This window comes from Odontesthes bonariensis, chromosome 2, assembly GCF_027942865.1.
Source record: "Odontesthes bonariensis isolate fOdoBon6 chromosome 2, fOdoBon6.hap1, whole genome shotgun sequence".
In the NCBI taxonomy this organism is placed as follows: Eukaryota; Metazoa; Chordata; class Actinopteri; order Atheriniformes; family Atherinopsidae; genus Odontesthes; species Odontesthes bonariensis.
Window position 1 is genome coordinate 27,635,445 of NC_134507.1, and position 24,984 is coordinate 27,660,428.

Consider the following 24,984-nt stretch of genomic DNA (forward strand, 5'->3'; position numbering starts at 1 on the left):
TTGTCATGCAGCAGCACCGTCACACAGTCGGTGAAACTTGGCAAGATCAGGTGGAGGACAGACTTTTATTGAGAATTTATTATTACAATCTAGGAATCTTTCACCTATAAAGTCTTATAATTTTTACAAGTTTTTATGAGCAACTGAAGGGCATCCGAGGAAGAAAATGACTCAGCTTTTTTCACTGGATGAAATGCTGACTTTTTTTTCTGCTATTCTGGATTAAACTGTGTTCACTATTTTTACATCATGAAGCATAAAGTCCTGAGTGGCTAACGAGATAACGTGAGCCAAGGCTGCCCAGAATGGATCACTGGTGATCAATTTGACCTTGACTTGCTATGACGTCGTGCAGATCGAGGAAGCTGGCACCACATCTTTCCTCCACTGGATGCACAGCCTCAGGGCATGATGGGAAACATGCCCTTGTGTCTGATCTGGCAGCTTATAGGGACGGGGCCTTTTTCTCTTAGCTGGATTAGAGAGATTTTGATTGCGTGGTCAGTGATATGTGGCTGAAGTTTTACCGAAAACAAACTGCTTATATTATAGCAAAATGATCTGTGTTATCTTGTCTGTTTATATATTCATTGAATTAGCTATTACGTTTATGTAGTTGGAGAGTGACAAAAAGTTAGAAAGCGATAACACTGGCTTACGTTTATGTAAAAAGAGAGTTTGAGTAGACTTGCAACTTAAAGGGATAGTTCGCCTCTTTTGACGTGAAGCTGTATGACATCCCATATTAGCAACATCATTTATGAACATTTTCTTACCCCCTGCTGCGTCCTGTGAGCCGAGTCCCCGGTTGAGTTTTGGCGTTGACGAAGGTAGCCCGGTTAGTTGGCTGGGTTTTAAAAAATAAAGCGTTTTGCTTCTCAAAACAATATGCGTTCAAAAGAGTAATACATTTGCATCACCAAATCGTTCATCCAGAAAAAGTCAGACCTCACAATCGCTTGGCCCTATTTTCTCTCCCTTCATATCACTGCATGCTGCCGCCTGTCGACAGCCGCGCCTGTTATGGTGTTTACTACTCGGAAGTAGGGGACTGCTTGGTCTGCACTTCGGTCTGCACGGTCTACACAGCAGGCAGTTAGTTTGAATATAACCGTCATGACCAAACTCCAGGCTGCAATAGGCACCGGGCAAGCATGACTTGATTTAAAATTAAGCTTATTTTACATGAGAAATGAAAGTTAATCTAAAAAAAAAATGGACACCAGGAAGGTAAGCAAGGTGAAAGTTAGAGGCAAGAGTATCACTTTCTCCTCATAGTGGAGCCAGACCACCTCTTTATCGCCAAGCGATTGTGAGGTCTGACTTTTTCTGGATGAACGATTTTGTGATGCAAATGGATTACTCTTTTGAACGCATATTGTTTTGAGAAGCAAAACGCTTTATTTTTGTGGCCCCAGCCAACTAGCCGGACTACCTTCATCAACACCAAAACGAGGCTGGAACTCGGCTCACAGGACGCAGCAGGGGGTAAGAAAATGTTCATGAATGATGTTGCTAATATGGGATGTCATACAGCTTCATGTCAAAAGAGGCGAACTATCCCTTTAAAACACAAGATAAAGTAAGAATCAGATTGGACGTTAACGGCCAACAGTCCAACTTGACTGCAGCTTTTTGTCTCTGCCTTTCACCACTGCCACCTCCTCTACAGAAGGAGCTCCCATGTCCTGCAGCTTGGGATTCTCTGGCAGTGTGAACCAAACTATTTTCAGTTCGTTCTTGTGATCTTCTGGAAATGCAGTAGGTGTGCCGCTCTCAGCAGGGACTGCTGTGCCGTGGAGCCATGCTTCGGCTGCAGCATCCTTTCCTGCTCTTGTGCCATGTTTGAATCATGATATTCAGAGGGGTTACATGGCACTGAAAGGATCGGATTATTGGCTAAATTACAATCAGACTGAGTTATTAAGTTCATGTAGACACCTTAATCTGACTAGAAATTGGATCGGATTAGGCATAACTCGGTTGAAAGTCAAATTAAACCTGCTTGTAGACGCTGAAGCACGTAGACTTTGAGTTCTGCGCATGCTCCAGATTTTTTCCCGTAGTTGTGACCCGGAAGTCAAAGGAGACGATATTACTGTTGTTGTCGCCGTCAGAAAGAAACAAACAACGCGATGGAGAATGCTCCGTTGGGCATCGAGTTTGTGCAACAAGCAGCTCATCACAGACCAAATGTAGAGGGACGTAGCTTCATCTTGCTCTGCGTTCTCCATCTTTCTCAAATGCCTGAGTTTGTTGTTGTTGTTGGTGGTGATGAGGTCAACAGGAAGTGGCTCTATTAGCAATAGTTGAAATGGGTACAGCGCCACCTATCATACCGGGGTATGACACGCTTTGTGCCTCTGATCCCATTCATTCACCGCCATATATCCAAGGAGAATTACCCTTGCTCAACTCATTCTTATTGTAATTTTGCCAATAATCCGATCCTTTCAGTGCCACGTAACCCCACTGATTGTGAACTTCACCAGACACTGTGACTGGTTTCATTAGCAAAAACAAAGGTTGGACCACTAGAGTGATTTTCAGTGTCTCAGTTAGCCATTGAAGGCTGCCAACGAGCTACTGGAAAAGTTAACTTTAATCCATTCTGGCATCAGTTACACATACGTTGTGACTAGTCCAAATGTGTGGAAGTGGTGCACCTGCCTGGGTTATACTTTTAAATATCAACTCAAGCATGCAGTGGCCGGTCATGCAGAGTTTTTAATTGTCCGTTATTAATTGCAGGATAGATTTACCACTACTAAATTAATGTTGTAAGTCAAACATTTCTGTGTTAATTACTCAACAAAGAGACTTCATACCTGAAACTTGATTTATTAACAATGATTAAGTGTGCAGTGACGGTGGATAATTAAACCAATGTGCGAGTGCAAACAAAAAAAAGACTTTTAACTCCTGTTCTCTTTTACATGTGTGCCTTTATCTGCAGCTGCTGTCTGAGTAATGCAGTATCACAGAAGATGGATCATGGATTATGGTGCTAATTTCAATCCAGTGCAGCTTCGTGCCCGCAGGCACAAACAAATAAATCTGTGTGTGAATTTTGATATTTCTCTCACACACAACAATTAAAAAACTAAAAAAAAAAAAAAGAAAAATCTCAGACCTCCTGTGGCTTCGGCTGCCAAGCACACAGACGAGCACGATTCTTTATCTGTGTCCTCGTAGGGTGGCTTTGCCTTGCCACTATGTGTCGGTATACAAAGTACTTTGGAGCGTTAAGAGAGCAGCTCGTCTTTCAGAAGGTGTGAACACCTCCTGAGACTCTGCTCTGCAACACTGTGTGGCTACATCAGGGTGCGAGGCAACCATGTAGAAATATCAATGCAGAGAAATGTAGGCTGCAGGTCATCCTTGAATAGACATAAAACAAACACAAACATGCACTGCACTGTGGCAGCATCACTGTGGGGGGCTGAAGTGGAGCTTTAGGACTACTTTATGTTAAACGTACAGGTTAAACCTAGCTTAGAAATCCCCTTTGCCTATATGGACAGTGCTCCTATTGGCATATGTAGTCCGTTACGATCATTTTAGTAGATTTATATAAGCAGTTTTACCCAATTTTACTTTGCAGTACTACATTTATTACTTTATTATTATTTATTTACCTATTTAGAGACAATATTAGAAATAAATGTACAGTCAGTATCATTTTTTATTAGAATTGGTATTATTATTGTTGTTGTTGTTAATATACAATCATTGTAAATATTCATAATTTTTTGAGCTACTTGACTAATTTGAATTTCCCCCATTGGGGGATGAATAAATTATTTTTCTAATCTATTCTATTCATGAATATATTTAAAACACTACAAGGAACTAAAACTTTGAGAGGCATCTCTGTCTTCGTACTGGATCGCAACGTCTCGACGGTCAAACTGAAGCTTTCAGTCATTCAAGATAAATTCTAACGTCGTCATTTCAAATGAGGTTCAGGTCAAATAACAAAGCATTTTAGTTTAAGGCAGCCCTTCTTCCAAAAATGACCCCATGGTTAATTTATTCATGCAAGCTATAATGACCCATAATTATCTTAATAGAATACGCGACCTCTAGTGTTGGTGTGGACAACTGCAGATGAAATGTCAAAATGGCATCCATTAATGTTCAAAGGTGTGTTTTAGTTTATTAAAAAAGTCGTTTTTATTTCTGACCCTAATCAAGTGATGTTATTGCCTCCATTGTTCATGTCTCAGCACACCAGGATCTGAGTCCTGGCCTGCGTTAAAGAGAGGAAATGCCTTAAAAACCTCATTGGCAGCTCAGGCTTTTTCCCCCTGGTACTTATCTATTTTACCATTAAACAAACTTGCATAATGCAATACTGCTGGGCATGCCTCAAATAAAGAATGAGCAGCCACCTCAAAATAGACCTTTTTTCTTAATTAATCAGGTGACAAATATGAGCAGACTGAGCCTTTGAGGAGTCTTCTTAAAGGGTATAAGAGCTGAAATGGAGCATTTCAGACAGAAGTGGTGCTGCAGTGATGTTTGCTGTCAGAAAAATAAGGTTTTTAAACATTAAAGCATGTAGACATGTAGCTGATCATCAGCGTATGTGGCTCCACAAAGGAGAAATGCTCTGATTGAACACATTAAAAGCTCCGTGAGTGTTTAACAATACCTGAAAGGCACTGTACAACAAAGGCCATTTATCATCAAGTGTGTAAGGGAACCTAATTGCTGTCCGCTCAATATAAAAGTAAAAACTCCATCTCTAGTGCAAATGTGGGGCTATGATATAAAGTTGGACTGTGAGGCCAGAAGGGACTCACTATGAGTTGATGAAAGCAAAATTATTCAAAGTTACAGATGATTATACTTTAATAAAACAACAAAAATTAAGGACACTATATTTCTACAGTTCCCCCTAAATCCTGCAGTGATCTCATTTAAGAAGATTATGGAAACTGTTGTTTGCTTTAGAGCTCAAGTCTCAGGCAAACCAGCTTATCAAGCATCTCAAGTGCTCAAATTTGAGACTTCATTTGCTTTAATCCTTGATTCAAGTTTCCACTGCACCAGTCTGTGCCTTCCTTCCAGATTCTCTCAGAGCATTTGTCCTCTCCCTGTATGCACTGAGGATGGATGCTCATGCTGACCGCTACGTTTCCCAAAGACTCCCATCACCCATGAAGCCTTGTTTTCACATGACTTTGTGTGAACAAATGTCCGATGCTTCCTTGATCCCCTGATTTCGTTCAGGTCAGGGACAGCTGCAGAGCATCATACCTCTGACACTCAAGGGCACTTCTTGTTTAGCTCAAGGACATTTTAGTTGAAACAGTCTCTCCTTTATCCTTACGCTGTCGTGGGAAGTTGTTTCCTGCCACGGCGACAACAACAGTAATATCGTCTCCTTTGACTTCCGGGTCACGACCCCGGGAAAAAATCTTGAGGATGTGTAGAACGCAAAGTCTAATTCACCCCGTGCTTCAGCGTCTACAAGCAGGTTTAGTGTGACTTTCAAATGAGTTATCTCAGGGTCTTAATCCGATCCGATCCAATTTCTTGTCAGATTAAGGAGTCTATATGCACTTAATAACTCAGCCTTATTGTAATTTAGCCAATAATCCGATCCTTTCAGTGCGTGGGGGTTACATGGCACTGGAAAGAATCGAATTAAGGGCTAAATTACAATAAGGCTGAGTTATTAAGTGCATGTAGACGCCTTAGTCTGACTAAAAATTGGATCGGATTAAGACCCCGAGATAACTGGGGTGAAAGTCAAATTAAACCTGCTTGTAGACGGTGAATTTGACTTTGCCTTCTGTGCATGCTCGAGATTTTTTAGTATATTTTTACGACAACAGATATTACTGTTGTCGTCGCCGTCAGAAAGAAACAAACAACGCGATGGAGAATGCTCCGTTGTGCATCGTGTTTGTGCAACAAGCAGATCATCACAGACCAAATGTAGAGGGACGTAGCTTCATCTTGCTCTGCGTTCTCCATCTTTCTCCAATGCCTGAGTTTGTTGTTGTTGTTGGTGGTGAAGAGGTCAACAGGAAGTGGCTCTATTAGCAATAGTTGAAATGGGTACAGCGCCACCTATCATACAGGGGTATGACACTCTTTGTGCCTATGATCCGATTCATTCACCGCCATATATGGACTGGATAGTGTAGTGGTAAGATTGCCACCTTTCATGTGACCTGGGTTCAAATCCCCTGCATGAAAGGTACTACCTCCAGTAGGGGTCCTTGGGCAAGACCACCCATTACCCTACCTGCCTACCTGTAAGTTACCACCTATCATACCAGGTTATGACATGCTTTGTGCCAATGATTCCATTTATGCACCGCCATATTCACTTGGATAATTCCCCTTGCCCAGCTATAATCAAATTAATCTCCTCATGTAGACTCACTGAGTGAGGCTCATGTAAAAACTTGGAAAATTAGCCACATATTCAGTTGAGCTTTAGTGTAACTATCCCATGACTCGCATCGCCACGGCCTCAACAGTTGGCCAATGATTAAAGCTTAAAAGCTTTAAAGGATGTCACATTTTATGCTTCCTTATGGTTTGAAACATGCCCCCCAATGAGAAATACAGTCCTGTACTGTTGGAAATTGAACTGGCATGATTACAGCATTGTTATTTCTACGATGCACACAAACCTGCAGAGCATGAAATCAGATCTCATAAAGATAGTGTGAATTAAATTTGTCCTCAGATGGAAATCTGTAAATCTCTCTTTGTGCCTGTGATATGGTGCACAGAAGAAAGGAGAATATGCTGATTCCCACTGTCTCACAGCATCATAAAACTTCAGCGCCAAGGCCTCCAGTTCTGAAGGGTTGAATATGTTTTTCTGTGTGGTCGAGACAATGATTGTAGATGATGAAAGCAGTAAAGAAAGAGATTGAAGCACGAGAGGAAAGACAATTCAAAGGGAATATAAAGGGGCAGTCTAATCTGTGCTAGCTCCTGAATGCTGGGTTACACTGTGTTAAAATCTGTCCTGATGACAAAAAGCAGTCTGAACCCAATTTATTGCGTAATGAAAAGCTTTGGCATACCGTGTGTAAGGATGGCCTTTCAAAGCAAAGCCTTGACTGATTCAGGGAAAAACCCATCTAAATCTCTGATCTCAAATACATCCCATCACATGACTAAGGTTACAAGCCATGCTAAGCCTTGCCATGGTTTCGGAGCTTAATGCTTATCACTGAGCCAGGTGTAACCTGCACTGATCCTGTGTTCTTTCTAGAAAGATTTCACACCCAGGAGTTTAAAAAATCATTATCGGTTACTCTTAGCTAAAAATCAGACCTGTCCGAGACCTTTTTATTAACTAAAATGTAGAGTGATAGCCTTGATGATTACACCAAATATTGCAAGCACTCCAAATATACGTCTAAAATACTCAAATGTTTGACTGCCAGGTGTTACTACTGAATTTCTATGACTCTGGATGTTAAATCAATAAAAAAAAAAAACGCCTTTCGGGGTCAGTTCTGCATGTGTTCTGCACCTGCAGCAAACTGTGGACAGGTGTGAATAATTTCCCTGTCTTGTTAGCTGTTAAACTATTCTTATCACACTACATTAGTAACAAAATGCAGTTAAGATGCGTAAGTGCACTTGGACAGAGGTGCCTAGAAACTTTATGTACTCCATCTCTTCGAGATGTTGTCACAGTTTGACAATTATATGTTTTATTCTAGAAGATTATATCCATTTAACATTCAAATTTTTAAATCATATATGTAGGTCTGGGCAACGATTAAAATGTTTAATCTAATTAATCACACGATTTCCCTGATTAATCACGATTAATCGCATTTGTACGCAAAATCCAAAAATTAATTAAAAAGTAGTGTATAGCTTTTAGCATTTAGCTTTATTTTAAATGTGCTGCCATATGAATGAAAGTGCCATAACATTTGTTGTGCAAACACACTTTTAACATCAGCATCTTTCTGTAGTTTTTATGTAGAAGCCTCGCTCCACTGTCTGTTTCCTTGAATGACTTGCTGCTATCAGTTGTGTGTTTTGCCTTTAAGTGATATTTTAGACTGGAACTACTACGGTGAGAAGACAATTCAACTTGGCAGTGTTTACAGATGACTTTGGTTCTGTCGACTCCGCCGTCTGGAAGAACTTTAAAATGAAAATGGCCGAGTAAAAGTTCCGCACCCTTCTCCATGTTTGGTGGATCCGCCAATTACTTTCTTTTCCGGTTCCGCAGCAGACAGGAACAGAATTTTCCAAAATAAAATAAATAATAATAAAACATGCTTTAATGCGCGATAAAATATTTATCGGCGTTAAAATATTTATCGGCGTTAAACAATTGATGCGTTAACGCGATAATAACGAGTTAACTCGCCCATCCCTACTTATATGTTGATGTTAAGATCATCTTGCATTGTGACTATATTATATACCAGCTCTGTAAATCCTCCACACCTTTACAGACGCATGTATGAAACACGAGCTGTTTTCTTTGAAAACTTTAGGGGCAAAGTGCATTTCTGATTAAAAATACCTGCAGACACAAAGGCAGAGATGTGCCTTTACATTTTCACAGCAGATTTATAAGGTACACAAAAGTTGTTCTTTCGTGTAAATCTCGGTCAGTTTACCCACAAATGGAGGGTGACAGTTAATATTGCATATAAAGCTACTATTTACCCAACACCTTAGTAGACATCCTATGTGACACGGAGATCTGGAGTCACACAGTCCAACCTATTATGTGTAAAAATTTAATAAATGCTTCGAGCTCTGTAAGTTTAGAGCAATGGACTCATAGATGAGGATAAAATAGTGCGAAGTGAATCTGTAAGGTAACACAGCAACAACCGGCCTGGTGAGATTTCGTATGTCATCAATTATTTACTTTTAAACAAACAACAAGAACAAAAAACCGTTTAGGCAGTATAATGCATATAACGATCATAGAGAAAAATGTGTTTATCAAATTAAAATACATGGCATGTCTTTCTTACGGAGCGCCCTAGGGGACACGGGGGAAAAAAAATTATGGGGGCAAAAAAAAAAAAAGGAGGGAATTTTGCGAAATCTCGAGATCTTTTTCGCGAAGACCACGCGAGATCATATGTGATCGAGGTCGTATTTAGGACGATGTACACCTGGGATGACTTGGAGAGCTTCTTGAATTCAAGACATCGTGGATGTACATTCTCCTAAATACGACCTAACGAGATCTCATATGATCTTGTGAAACATCGCGAGAAACTTTTGCGAAATCTTGCAAAAGTCCGACATTTTTATTTATTAAAAAAAAAAAATCACCCATCATTTTTTTTCCCCCGTGTCCCCTATGGGGCTCCGTACTTTCTCACTGTTTTTTCTTCCTCTTTAACATGTCAGACTTGACTTGCTCTAAATACACGTGTATGCATATGTTACATATGTACACATGTTAAAACACATGTTGCAGTTTGTCCTTTTTTTTTGGATTTGTGATTAACTCCGAAATCGATCATCTTTCAGGAATTATGTACCGTTCTTTGCTGAAGTCCCTGGCTGAACACATTGTTTTATCACTATGTTATGAGAACGGTGTGCTGGATCGTCTATTATCTTCAGCAGCGTTTGCAACATCCTTTGCATAATCAGCTCCAAAGCAGTTCCCAGCACAGAGGCAGCCTTCTTTATCAGTTTGCTCAGTTTCTTATCCTCCGTCCCCTCACTGCATTGACTTCTTCATTAGAGCGACACCGTTTCTGCAGAACTAGCATATAATATGAGTTCACCAATTCATCTGTTTTCATAAAGGTCCTGATTGATTCACACATTTTGGCGGGATCAGATTGCCTGGGTTAAAACTCCACCACAACATCAACCATCAGTTTACAGTTTAAGCTTTAACTGAAACACTCTACTCCGACGTGTAGTTGTTTTTGTGTCAAGATACGTGGAAAAAAATTCTGAATATCTTAATATTCCGTGTACTACTGGTTCTCTTGTTGAAAATGTAAAGTATTCTTTATTTATTTATTTATTTTTTCGTTAGCACAAGTTTCATGTGTTTACCTTGAATAGGGATGGCTCAGGTAATCCTGAAACATCCCATAGTTAAGCTGCTATAGGCCTAGACTGCTGGGGGGCCTCATCTGTCACACTTTTCCTCACTTTACTCTCTTTATGTATATGTGATATTATTGTGGTCATTAACTCGTGTTTCCCTGTTCCAACAGATATCCTTTGAATGGTGTTACAGTGCCGCCGCCGCCGCCGCCGCCTTCCCCCCTCCCCCCCTTTCTGTCTTCTCAAACCCCAGCTGGTGGAGGCGGATGGCCACCCTTCCTGAGTCTGGTTCTGCCAGAGGTTTCTTCCTGTTAAAAGGGAGTCGTTCCTCTCCACAGTCACCTCAGGCACGCTCAGGCCGGGAGATTGGACCGAAAAAGAAAAAAGTTTCAGTGCAATCTGTTGGTTTTCTTAGCTAGGAAATTGTTTTTGAATTGGCTCTATATGAACGAATTGGATTATTTTATGAATTATGATTATTATTAATTAATTGAATTCCAATTGGCTTGAATTGGACTTACTATCTAAGTGCCTTGAGATGACATTTGTTGTATTTGGCGCTATATAAATAAAAATGAATTGAATTGAATTGAATTCTCCGACTGTTGGCCAGACATGCAGTACTTTTCTCCCTTGAACTCATCCATTTAATGTTTAATGAAATCCTTTCTGGCATTTCGTTGCTCATTTATCATTTAGTACTGTTTTGAAGTTTGGAACACAAGTTTCTCTAAAAAAAACTGGTGAAAAGTTGAAGCTACAGGTGTGGTAATCCTTGTTTTGTTCAGAAGACAAACATGTCTGACTCCTTCCCTTTGCATTTCTATTCTGTTTTTATTGCCATTGGGGCCGTGAGACTCTCTTTGTCCCCTGAGGCGGTGGGATAACCTTCTCTGAAACATTTTTATTGCAGCTTTCTCCTACTGGCTCAGTCCTCTCTTCGCCCTCCTTTCCCCTTGAGACTGGAGCATGCCAAAGGTCTTTGGCAGCGTTCATCTGCCGTCATGATGAACTTTTTTGGCGACCACAACACAAAACTCATGCAGTCTGTTTGAGGACTCTTAGCGTTAAGAGTTGGACAGAGAACCGTGGGTTGGGGAGATGATGGTCGACTCTCTGGCAAGATGAGTTTGGACGAAAGGATGGCACGAAGAAGGTTAGCAATAGACAGATGGGGGGCAGGAGGCCTGTCTAAAGGGAAATTTGGAAGGGGATACAGAGATATCAACACGGAGGCAAGCTCGAGCAGGGGACACACAGGTAACCCGGGAAGTTACGGTCTGATTAGCTGCAAGAAGGGAAGTCAAGGAGAGTGATGCTGTGACAAGACTGTTTGACGGATGAGGAAAGAAGGAGGCCACAATCTACCTCTCCCCCCCCCCCCCCCCCAACTTTGCACTTACCAACTTTTGAAGCAGGACATAGTTGAATAAGATCGGGGAGAAGGAAGAAAGAAAAAGCTGCCGTTACTTCAAAGGGAAAAACAGACATACGACATTTTGATTTGTAGTAGAGAGTAAAGAGGAGGTACTCATTAGGAAAAGAGGGACAGAAAGCCACTGAGCGGCTGACCTGAAAGAAGGCTAATCATTTGATCTTTTTAGATAATTAATTGAGCACCAGGATTTAGTTAAGATTTCAATAAAGTAAAGAAAAATACATGGATACGTAGTGAAACTCGATGAGAAATTGAAATGAAAAGCTGTGAGCTAAGGTTGATGCAAACAGACTGAAAAGCTCTCAGTCTAAAAGCACTTCACTCAATCCCTTTGCTTTCTTTTCAGGTCACATTGTTGCACTGTTATGATTTGGTAACTCTGGCAATTTATATGGAAATTCACTCGAAAGAGTCCAGGGGATAAGTATGCTGACAATTAGTGACTGAGTTGGGCAAGAAAACCAATTTGAGGTTGTGGTTGAGTTGTAGTTCTTGGCTTGTTCGAACCTTTTTTTTTTTTTAATTCTTGATGTTAAAACTCGATTCTTTTCACCCCTGGAGTTACATGCTTGATACCAGCTGTTTGAATCACTGAATTTGTTTTTGTAAAAACACACAAAATGCTTTTTTCCGCAGATTTGCAAGATGGAGAAAATTGGGCCCCTGGGCATAGATACATTAAATGACCTTCCCCCCTAACTAGCAGGAAGACACCACATTTGCATGTTTACTTATATTTTTTTTTACCATAACCATAACTGTAGCATGCTGCTGCTGTATGAACTCTGCATCTGAACACATTAACTGCAAAATTTTACTAATATTATAAACTCTATCCTCTAAATGATTCATTTAGAACAGCAAGCACACCAGTGGACAAAGCCTTACGTTTCTGCAGCTTCAGCAGCCCAGTATGAACATTATGATGCATCAGGACATATCTATATATGTATAAAATAAGAATTCTCATCCTTGCCAAGTTTTAAACTTAGGTAAATACAAGATGAGATAAACATCACATGAGTTTTTATACTTTGTATAACTAAATCAAATCAAATTTATTTATATAGTACATTTCATGTACAAACAATTCAAAGTGCTTTACATAAAATAAAAGCATTGCAGCAGGGAGTGTAAGAAGCATTAAAAATACATAAAAGAATATAAAGAGAAACAAATAAAATCATTTAAATGAATTTAAAAACGAGCAACAGTCCAGATAAATTAAAAGATATCGTGCAGATTTCATGCATTGACACATGAGAAAAGAAATGTTTTTAACCTGGATTTAAAAATGTCTCTATTTGGTGAAAGTTTAATCTCCACTGGCAGTTTGTTCCACTTGTTTGCAGCATAACAGCTAAATGCTGCTTCTCCATGTTTAGTCTGGACTCTGGGAAACTAATGCCAAAGCAAAGTGTCAAAAAACCTAAATGCACTGTTAGTGTATCCAAAGGATTAAGATGGTAAGCAGCTAGGTGCTGCTAATCAAATTCAAATTCAATTCAAAATTCAAAAATACTTTATTTATCCCAGAGGGAAATTAAATGTTGATGTAGCTCAATTAAATCAAGGAGTTATTCTAGATGCTGATGGCTGTGGGCAGGAAAGATTTCCTGTAGCACTTGATCGTACAGATCCTTATCAAGTGAGAACATTTCTATAAAAGCAGAAGTTTAGTCAGTTTGCTGCTCAGCATTAAGGTGTGTGTTAACACGATGCCAAGGAGGAAAGACATCAGCAACGATCTTAGAGAAGCAGCTGCTGCTGCCCATCAATCTGGAAAGGGTTATAAGGCCATTTCCAAACTATCTGGAGTCCATCATTCTGCAGAGAGAAAGATTATTCACAAGTGGAAAACATTCAGGACAGCTGTCAATCTTCCCAGGAGTGGACGTCCCAGCAAGGTCAGAAACCCAAGAGCTACATCTCAGACTCTGCGGGCCTCAGCATGTTAAAGGTTAAAGTTCATGACAGCACAGTTAGAAACAGACTGAACAGGTATGGCTTGTTTGGAAGGGCTGCAGGAGAAAGCCTCTTCTCTCTAAAAAGAACATGGCAGCACAGCTCAGGTTTGCAAAGCTGCATCTGAACAAACCACAAGACTTCTGGAACAATGTCCTTTGGACAGACCGGACCAAAGTGGAGATGTTTGCTCATGATGCACAGCAGCACGTTTGGAGGAAACCAAACACAGCATATCAGCACAAACACCTCACACCAGCTGTCAAGCACGGTGGTGGAGGGCTGATGATCTGGGCTGGTTCTGCAGCCACAGGACGTGGGCACCGTGCAGCCATTGAGTCCACCATGAACTCCTCTGGATACCAAAGTGTTCCAGAGTCAGATGTGAGGCCGTCTGTCCGACAGCTGAAGCTGGGCTGAAACTGGCTCATCAACAGGACAATGATCCCAAACACAGCAGCAGATCTACAGCAGAATGTGTGAAGAAGAGAAGAATCGAGGTGTTGCAACGGTCCAGTCAGAGTCCAGACCTCAGCCTGACTGAGATGCTGTGGTGGGACCTTCAGAGAAACCAATGCTGCAAACCTCAATGAGCTGAAGCAGCGCTGGAGAGAAGAAGCCAAGATTCCTCCAGAACCATGAGAGAGACCGACAACGTCCCACAGGAAACCATTATTACTTGAATGGCTGTACTTCGTTTTTCATACACTGCTGCTACATTTTGGCTTAACTTTTAAAAATAAATGACAAAATGTACTATGTCACATGCTGTGGTTAATGTGGGAGTGCAATCCTCTCATTTTAGGAACAGATGAGGACGAAATGATTTAAGTTCTTCCTTTTTAAATCATGTTCTGGTATTTGCCATCTCAGAATCGAAATCAGGTGCATTTTTCACACGACTGAACAACATGTAACATGTCGGGATTCTTCTCCCCTTGTTTTTTAATTATATCAGTTCTTCACGAAGAAAAAACTCAAGAAACTGCAGGTTATTTTTAGCCCTGAACCGTATGAGCGCTTAAACTGGGAAAAGTACAGCATGTAGTCCGAGGCATTTGATCGACAGATACCATCACAAAATCGTGTTTGGTTTGACATTTGACAAATTGGATGAGTCATCCTGAAGGTAACCCTTCTTAGCGCCGCTCGGGTCAGCAGGTTGGTGTACAAACAAAGCGATGGGTGTCACTTGAGTGAGCAGCACTTGTTCTAATGAGCACAATTACCCTAATACTTGCTCGGAATTAAAAGCCTCATCACAGAGACTTAATTAATGATCTGGAAAGTAAAGGATATTAACAAATAGCAAGTGATAACACTGTTGATGCATTTGCCCACGTTTGCTTCTCATGTCTCATTTATGGCACATTCTCCTTTGCAGTCAAGTATCAAATGGGAAATTTAAAGTTTAATGTTGCCACAGTGAAGAGATTTTTCCCCAAAGTGTGCGACTGTCCTTTAACGGTAAACGCTGCTACAGTAGGATTGTTGGCGGGAAGGTCACAGATAAGCTATCTATAAACTGCCACAACATTGGTGGCTCAGAGAAAAGATTGCTTCTCTTTTTTTTTTTTTTTGAATGAGCAAGGAGGACGAGAGAAATTAACATTGTACAGAAAGAGAGGGGTGAGGACATAGGTTTGGTGTGTCGTTGGTGTTCTTCACTCAGCGCTGTGACATTGAGGGAATCATGTGTTTGGAAGATAAAGCAATGGGAGAGATGAAATTAGTCCAAGCAGGAGAGGATATCTCTGATAATAAGAGTGAAGTATAATGAATAGAGCTAGGCGAGTTATTTTGTTATTATCGCGTTAACTTGTTAATTATTTAACGCCGATAAATATTTTATCGCGCATTAACACGTTTTTTTTTTGTTTTTTTTTTAAATGGGGGGGGCTTTTGTGCCTTTAATGGAGAGGAAAGTTCAGAGAGACAGGAAGCAGGGGGCAGAGAGAGGGGGAACGACACGCAGCACAGGGCCGTCCGATCAAATCAAATCAAATCAAATTTATTTGTATAGCACATTTCATGTACAAACAGTTCAAAGTGCTTTACATAAAATAAAAGCATTGCAGCAGGGAGTGCAAGACGCATTAAAAATACATAAAATAATATAAAGAGAAACAAATAAAATCATTTAAATGAATTTAAAATCAGGCAACAGTCTAGATAAGTTAAAAGATATTTCATGCATAGACACATGAGAAAAGAAATGTCTTTAACCTGGATTTAAAAATGTCTCCATTTGGTGAAAGTTTAATCTCCACTGGCAGTTTGTTCCACTTGTTTGCAGCATAACAGCTAAATGCTGCTTCTCCATGTTTAGTCTGGACTCTGGACTGGACCAGCTGACCTGAGTCCTTGGATCTAAGAGCTCTGCTGGCTTTATATTCTCTGAACATATCACAGATTGTAAACCATCAGCAGGCTTTTAAAATCTATTCTGTGACTGACTGGAAGCCAGTGTAAAGATTTTAAAACTGGTGTGATGTGTTCAGATCTCTTAGTCCGGGTTAAAACTCCAGCAGCAGCGTTCTGGGTGAGCTGCAGATGTTTAATGCTCTTTTTGGGAAGTCCAGTTAAAAGAACGTTACAGTGATGGAGTCTACTGGAGATGAATGCATGGATGAGTTTCTCCTGGTCTTTTTGGGAGAGGAAACCTTTAATTCTGTTGATATTTCTGAGGTGGTAAAAAGCTGCCTTGGTGACAGCTTTGATGTGGCTGCTGAAAGTCAGATCTGAGTCTATCAACACTCCGAGGTTACCAACTTGGTCAGTGATTGTAAGGTCCCGAGTCTCAAGATATGTACCAACGCTGACCCTCTTCTCTTTGCTACCAAACAGAATGATCTCAGTTTTGTCTTCATTTAATTGTAGAAAATTCTCTCTCATGTCCGATGCGGGACTCGAACCGGGGCCAGCTGCAGCGAGGACTAAAGCCTCTTGTACATGGGGCGCCTGCTCAACCCACTACACCATGGACCACCCCTGTTTTATTATTTATTTTATTATTGTAAAAGTCTGTTGCTCACAGGCTTTTATTTTGTAAAAGTCTGTTGCTGTCTGCTGCGGAACCGGAAAAGAAAGTAATCGGCGGATCCACCAAACATGGAGAAGGGTACGGAACTTTTACTCTGCCATTTTCATTTTAAAGTTCTTCCAGACGGCGGAGTGCTAAAAGCTATACACTACTTTTGGATTCCTTTTTGGATTTTGCGTACAAATGCGATTAATCGTGATTAATCAGGGAAATCATGTCATTAATTAGATTAAAAATGTTAATCGTTGCCCAGCCCTAATAATGAAGAAACATTTTCCAGGGTTGAAATCCCATTGATTGGTTCAACCACGACATAAAAGAAGACTCAACTGCAGTAAGTGTTGTTCGTAAGGATCCTGTAGTATTTAAATACTTCATACAACTCTGGCTTTCATTTTGAGATCAGCATCCCTGTTAGTTTTCGGATCAGGGACTAAAACTCAACCGAGCTGCAGGATTATTGCAAATAGTGGAACAACAATAGTCTGGAAGGTTTGACCAAAAAGTTCTCCTGGCATCTTCCCATTTGTATTAATAAGGACTAAAACATGTTCTACATACCTGCTACACTTAGCTCCAATGGAAAAATGAATGTGCACATGAGTGGCCGTGAGGGGAGAAATCAATCCCCGACTGCTTTGCTGCTGAGATGATTAATAGCTCTTCTGAATAAATATTGCATGCACGGAGAATTTGAACTGTGAAGTTTTTTCCATTTCACACAAACAGAGCACATATCTATTTATACCGTCTGACTAAGAGCTTCTGTAAAAGCTGTCAAACTGCTCTGGTCTTGCATGGCGGATCTGAGGAGTTGGTGGTTTGAAGCATTTACATAAAATGTAAAAGTTTTGATCCACCCTTTATTTCTTTGCATTTGAACTCCAAGCACCCAGCTTTTTCATTGTAATCATTAAAGCTGCAGTCTGCAGGATTTGTTGTTGTCATACGTAAAGTCCTAATTTTTGGCATTTTAAGAGTTGACATGATCTATCAGAACGCTTGAAGTTGAAAACGGTGACCTCCGTAGTCGCAAAATGCAAGAAATGCTTATTTTTTAACCGAAAAATAAAAAGTTATTCAACTTCCTGTCCCGCCCCATCAAAACACATGAGAACTCGTGCACGTCTACGTGCACGCCAGATGCGCGTACACGACTCCTCATTCATCAACTCACCTGTCATTTGCGATCATGTAAGACACAGTAAGTAGACTAGCCCGTAATGAAGTTCAATAGTCTAGATAAATAAGCGTGGGGACGAGCCTACCTTGTATTGCGCGTGCACAATCGGTGATTGACAGGCAGCAGAGCCCAGCTCGTAACCTGATTGGTTACCTTTTACCGGTCCGGTCTGCAATTTTGTAAACAAACCTGCTGGCTTTGGAGGGACCTAGCGGGACATATAGGGGACCTAGAGAACTCATTTTTTTTGTATTGGGGTATTTAATGTACTACTTTCAGAATCCCCGGACAGTTCCAGGCATTATGCTTGAAAAAGAGTTGCAGACTGCAGCTTTAAAGTGGTCTCGAGTAGTTCTCCAGGCTTTCTGAAAGTCCTTCAAAGTTTATCTTTGGACAATGGCTGCTTTTTCTCTTATTTTCAGTCCAGACCTTGTACCGAACCGTTTTCAGAGCAAAGTGTTTTCTGTTTAAGCAACTTAACACTGACCTATGAATGATTCAAGCGTTAAAAAAGCATCTAATTCAAGAGATTAGCCTTGTTGTGTCTGCACATAACAGACATTAGGCAGCCCACATCCAAAGAAGAGCTTTGGGATGTCCTTTAAGAAGCCTGGAGAACTATACCTGAAGACTCCTTAAAGAAAGGACAGAAAGCTCGTCTGAGAGGGTTCAGGCTGTGTTGGAGGATAAAGGCGCTCAGAGCAGATATTCACTTTAAAGCTGCTCAGAACTGAACAAACTCGGTTTCCATTGATGTTCATTTTATCTCTGAACCTGTTTCCTGTTTGCTTGGTAATGTATAACAATATGTGGGGTGGGTACAGATTCTTACACAATATTCTGAAACTTTGAACATTTAATTTTTTCACATTAGTTCATGTTCCCTCTCAGATGTTGGAATTGAACCCGGAGACAGTGAAGTCATAGAGGTGTAAGAAGGCGGACTCTTACTTGGGTCTGACAGTATGGAGTCGGTCTTGGGCAGAAACTGGTCACAGCGGATTCCTTGGTAGCCTTCTCGACACCTGGTGGACAAAACACACAACAAAAAAGAAAGTTATTGAGATGAGGAAAGTTGCCGCTTTAACAAATGTTCTGCAAGACCCGCAGATAAACGGCTTGATCGTGTTTTCAGCCATCCGAGAAGGGAGTTTCACCGAAGTGTAAAATAAGGCAAACCGACATAAATAAACTAACAAGGAAGAGATTCTAGGTGTGGAAACCTCACTGGAAAAAATGCCCCTCCAAAAATAAGTAAAAAAAAACAACAAATACAAGACAAGTTTTTGCTTGAAATAAGCAAAAAAATCTGTTAATGGAACTAGTGAAAATCGGCTTGTCAAGATTTCTTCAGATAAGATGTGATATTTAGGACTTTTGAGATAAAAGTGATCTTGAAATTAGCTTAAAAATCTCTTCAAATGTAAAAAAAAAGCTTGTTTTTTTCATTTAACAAGATATTCCAGATGGATTGTCTTCAAACAAGTCCCTATATCTGGCTGAAATAGTGCTTGTTAGGCAGTTGTGTCTTATATTAAGTGTAATGAGATATTTTGACGAGAAATGAGACAAATATACTTGGTAAGACTTTGATTTTTTCCAGTGCTGCTTGACGGTAGAAAACACTTTCTTGGAGAAGAAAAAACTCCCGACTGGTGCAGCGGCCGAGATGGTATCTTACAATCCCGATTTAAAAGAGCCAACAGCCTCTTTCTGTGGCTCCTTAAGCTTCAGGTCAGGAAATCTTGAGAGAAAAGAACTGCATTCAGTTGAAAACGAGCTTAAATCTGGAATGAAAGAGAGTCGCCCCTTCATTTTCTCCGCCCCTTCGAGTTTGCTAAATTAACTAAAGACCCTGTCCAGGGATTCTGAACAGTCCTCAGACTTTAAAATGTTAAATTTGAGTGACACATTAGTGGTCGGGCGATAATCATTAGGCAGCTGATGAATTCTGAAATATTCTCCGTCTGCCCTTCACAACATGTCCCAGGAAAAGGCAGCGCCATGCCAGGATGTGTCTTTAATTAATGTTCGCTCAATAAATATCTCCCTTCCAGCACATGAGAGTCTGACTTTGCTGTTCAGAGCACAGAAATAGCATGATGCTCTACACGCTGCGTGTGTTTATTTGCAGAGTAAAACCTGATCGGAGACCTCAGTTTGTTTGGATATCAATCTTTGCCTCTGGCCACTGGAACCTTGCTTGCTGCTCTGCTTTTCTCCGTCCCTCCAGAGTACAATTCAAGTCTCGTATAAATAAAGACTAACTTTAGTTAGAGAGGCAGCTTGTGAAGCCTCTTTAAATTGGACTACACTATAACTTAGAAATATCATGGAGTCACCTCTCAACTGGTCTGTTTTATTAAGTCTTGGTTTGTACTTCAATGCACACTGGAAAAAATGCCCCTCCAAAAATAAGTAAGAAAAACAACAGATACAAGACGTTTTCTGCTTGAAATAAGCAAAAAAAAATCTGCCAAAGGAACTAGTGAAAATTAGCTTGTCAAGATTTCTTGAAATAAGATGTGATATTTGGGACTTTTGAGATAAAAGTGATCTTGAAATTAGCTTAAAAACCTCTTCAAATGTAAAAAAAAAAGCTTGTTTCATTTGAAATCCAACACAAAACAATTTTCATTTAAAGGCAGGGTAGGGGATCTTTTTCTGGAACATTTTTTTACATATTGCTTGAAATACTCTTCACACCCCCATTGCAACCAATTAATTAAAAGTTTTGACACAAATATGAAAAGTTTTAGTGGCCTCTAGAACGTACAATCTAGGAGAAACAGTATCCAATCATTGTGAACGGACCGTTCACAATGATTGGATTCTGATGCCGTCTATCAAACTGCAACCTGCTCCTCCCTCCCCCTCCCCCTCCTTCCCCCTCCTTCCCCCTGTGCGCGTACCCTGCTCCGTGAACGTCCAGAAGCTTGGCAGGAAGCTAAACTAGAGCCAGCTTGGCTAGCACCTAGCATTATTAAACGTATAGTTAGCATAAACTAAATACTAAATACGGCAACGATCCATGCTTGCTGTCAGAACAGCGCTCGTGCACCTTCGTGCTCGTGCGCGTTCATGTACTCTAGAGGCGTGCCTTCGGGGGGAAAGTGAAGAAAAGGGTTGGGACTTTTTACCGGTGCATTTTCAAAATGCAGCTTCGCTGGACTCAAAATCCAGGATCTCCTACCCTACCTTTAACAAGATATTCCAGATGTATTGTCTTCAAACAAGTCCCTATATCTGGCTGAAATAGTACTTGTTAGGCAGTTGTGTCTTATATTAAGTATAATGAGATATTTTGACTAGAAATGAGACAAATATACTTGGTAAGACTTTGATTTTTTTCCAGTGCAAACTCCTGTTTATTCCTGAGCCTTTGTTTCATACACAGATGCTTCTGGAATCAGCTGGTTGTCTGATGAGCTGGAAGCAGTGCAAAAATACATGTTGTACAAATCCAGACTGGACATAGAGAACATATCCATCCACCCAGACAGAGCGCTGGAGCTGTGCATGAAGATTTCTTTGCTTACAAAGAAATATAACGTGAAATTATAAATCGTCTCCAGAAGAATAACAGCAACCGTTTTCCATGGCGAGTGATTTTCTATCCAATCAGCTCCAGCAGGTATGGGAATATACGTACAATGCGTGTGGCAGTGGTATGAGTGGATATCACTTTCACTTTTAGAAGGAAAGGAGGATAATTTGGTCAGACGTAAGCTGATAACAGCAGTAGTGAAGCCGAGTCGAGACAAAATAATGATAGTTCTTGGTCACTCTCTGACTCGTATATCCTGTAAATGTGAAGTCTATCAATCATTGATAGTTTCTCAAGTCAGAGCACTCTGAATTTCCAGGCTGGCTGGATGTGAACAGTCTGCGTGCATGCTGAATATGTCCCATAACCAGGGATGGGAATTGTTAAGAATTCAGCAATTCCGGTTCCATTATCGATATCACTTTGATTCGGTTCCTTATCGGTTCACATCCAGTTATATGGTGCAAATATAGTAGAACATATAACTCTATATATCTAACTCTGCCTCACTTGCAGTCCTCGTCAACTAAATGTTAATATCAGATGGAAATTATTCATAAAGTATGTCGCTAAGATTATTACGATCAACAGGAACTGGAAGTTTCAGGGCTGTGAAGTTTTGCATGCAGGCGAGAGTGACATCTCCCTCCCTCCCAACGTTGGGCGGCCCAGCTGGACGGGTCAGAGGAATGGGGGCCTTTCATTAATAGTATTATTAGTGTTGTTGTTATTAACAACTGCTGTGCTCAGACTTGTGGAAGATGTGCTTGTTTCCTGCCGTTTCCATAGCGATAGCGGCGCGCCAGAAAAAGTACATAGTTGACGCGCTTGGACCATACCATCACGGATGAATGAGAATCCTGTTGTCTTTGAGTTTTGATACAAACAACTCCATTTATTTTGCCTCTCATGCTCTAAATCACGTGTCTCGTGGTTACATCCGTGCGGAGCACCAAGTGATGCTGCACAGCGGTCAAAAACTGTTTGTCGTCCGGAAACACCTGACGAGCCCCCAAAGATACATACGATATATAGGCTGACCCGCCAATCACAATCCGACAATTACACACAACAATTCACATAGATCTGCTCTTACAAGTTATATTATCTTTTTTTCGTCACAAAAAGTGCGGCGGAAGTCACGGGTGTCACGCTCAATGCGCAAGACTTTAGAGTCCTGTTACAATCAACAGGCCCTGGAGGTTTTACGTTTCCTGGGACTTTTGAGACAGAAGACGCTGTGCCACGAGCTCCCTGCGAGAGTCGCCGCCGTCGCTTAGCAGCGTGTCAAAGACTTTACATTCGTGCAGAGTAACTGCATGCTGTATGGTCACATGTTTCAGCATGTTGGAGGTATTTCCCCCTTTGATGTGATCACAGCTCTGCGGGTGTTGCAGCTGGCCCTAGTTTTGTCCTTTTTGGTGAAATATAACCAAACTTTGGAGCGCTTCTGCCTCGACGCCATGTTGGAAACATTCTGAGCCAAAATACGAAGGAAACCATTTCCTTCTCGTGTCCTCACTGTCCAATGTCGTTGCGTTTAGAAAATCTAAACTTTGTGAGAAATAGAAAGATCAAACAACACTGGTAATTGTGCAGTCTGAGATTAGTTTTGAAGAAGCTTGTCCAGCAGACCAGTTTCTGTTTTTTAAACCTCGGTTTTCTCACATTAATTTACAGTTATCCATCGGTCATGACAGTTACATCAGGGTTGTCATCAGTCCAGCAGCTCACTGCACCCAGAACTTTGCCGATCTAACGTGAAGGTGTTGTGGAGAAATTAGAGTCGAATCCCGCGTTGGTCAGCCGTCCATTGGGGAGTTTATTGAACAAACCGTCACAGCAAATGTGCATTCAGAATGTACAAAATGTCCGACGAGCTCATCTTGTGACACCCTTTTATACAGTTTTATCATAACAAGTGTACGTGGCCCTCTCTGGAGGCGCCTAGCTTCCGCAGTTTATCACGCTCATTCTAACTATCAACAATATTCATATGAACCAGTCAACAAGGCCCAGGATGTAACTAGGCCAGAAGTCATGAGCATGTCATGACATCCTTCTCCCACATAGTCCCCCCTGAAATCACTTATCAGTGATTTAATAAAGAAATAATCTAAAATGAAAGAAAATCATCCCACATAGTTAATTAAGAATTAATTAACATAATCAACACTAAATCATCCTAATAATTCTACAATATTAATCAACGGGACTATTTTGAATAAATGAAAAGGAATATATATATGCGTGTACTCGAATCACATTAAATGATTAAATTAAATTAAACGATATTGAATTCAACAACACTACAAGTTTTACATTGCCATCACACTTGTCCACTGTTCGCAGTGCATAGGTGCGAAAAACCCACCGGCTGCTACTTTCGTAACTCATGTTCTTATCTTGGGAAAATTCACCTACGGCCCCCCCCCCACTGGCGACCGACCACTTTATCAAGGTCGCACTCCGAACAGTTGACTGACACAATTGGCAATGGACATATCAGTGATCAGTTCTGATTGATAATACACATAGACTGAATACACCACCTTCAAATCAGTTAATCACCGTTTTGTATCGAGTACAATACATAAAATTATGGATTATCACACAACAATAGTAATAAAATGCAATGTAATGCAGCTCCTCCAGTCCCGTCCCATCTCCCGTACTCTGGTGTCGTCTGCTTCTGGCCGAACATCCGTCCGGCTGGGTCTGGACCTGCTAAGCTAACTCATTATGTGACATCCTTCTCCCACAAAGGTAAAAGTGAAAAGTGTTTTATGATGATGAATTACACTTATCTATCATTAATGGTGACATCATTAACTGTTAACTGTGAAGCAAAATTACAAACTTCAGGGTAGAAAACTGGTCCTGGTCCTGGTATTGTCCATGCTTACTGATTACCTGCTGCGAGACTTGCCGTGCTTTTCATTGATCTATGCTTTACTGGCATTTTCAAGTCTGAAACACAGACTGTAGCAGCAAACATTACATTTACAAGACAACAAGTCAGATTTCAGATATAAACTGTATTTTTGGTCAAATATATGTTTAGCAGACAACTGAATGTTTTCATCACTGCATAAAGGCTTCTTTAAGCCACATCCATCACACCACATCACCAAATCAAACCATGCAGCTGAGGAGGCCTAAAATATCCCAACAAAGTTTGTTGTTTTCTGCTTTTAGTGGTGCGATGTGTGATGCTGAATATGTGCTGTGTGGGAGCGGCAGAACGAAACAAATACAGTCACTCTGTTTTAAAGACACAAATGTGATCATATTCTAAAAATTCAACAACATTAGTTTGAATATAAGCGTTATTACCCAACTCCAGGCTGGAATAGGCACCGGGCAAGCATGACTTGATTTAAAATTTAAGCTTATTTTACATGAGAAATGAAAGTTAATTTAAGGGAAAAAAAAGTGGACACCAGGAAGGTAAGCCAGGTGAAGGTTAGAGGCAAGAGTATCACTTTCTCCTTATAGTGGAGCCAGACCACTTTTTGAAATGAATCTTTCTGATGTCAAAAGTTTGCCCCGAGAGCTATTAACTGTTCAGGCCTCAGCTTCCCAAAACGGATGCTTCATTTCAGGATCAAAGTCTGAACACTTATCAGGTCACTTCCAACACAGTTGGACTTTTTTTTAACATCTTAAATGTGTGGTCATTTCACTTCTGTCTGCGCCGCCGTGACCTTCGCTGTTCAAAACTTGGCATAAGCCAAACTTTGGGACCAAGGTAATTAGAATAACTGATG

At 40.7% G+C, this 24,984-nt stretch overlaps 1 protein-coding gene across 2 annotated transcripts in view; it reads right to left on the minus strand.

Moving 5' to 3' along the window:
* Window positions 1-24,984, minus strand: part of nrg3a (neuregulin 3a) — a 555,008-nt gene that overhangs the window by 96,891 nt on the left and 433,133 nt on the right. For both annotated transcript variants that reach the window (XM_075480968.1, XM_075480960.1), the window contains exon 3: window positions 18,619-18,692. In XM_075480968.1, coding sequence (XP_075337083.1) covers window positions 18,619-18,692 — 74 coding nt within the window. The remainder of the gene's footprint in view (window positions 1-18,618; window positions 18,693-24,984) is intronic.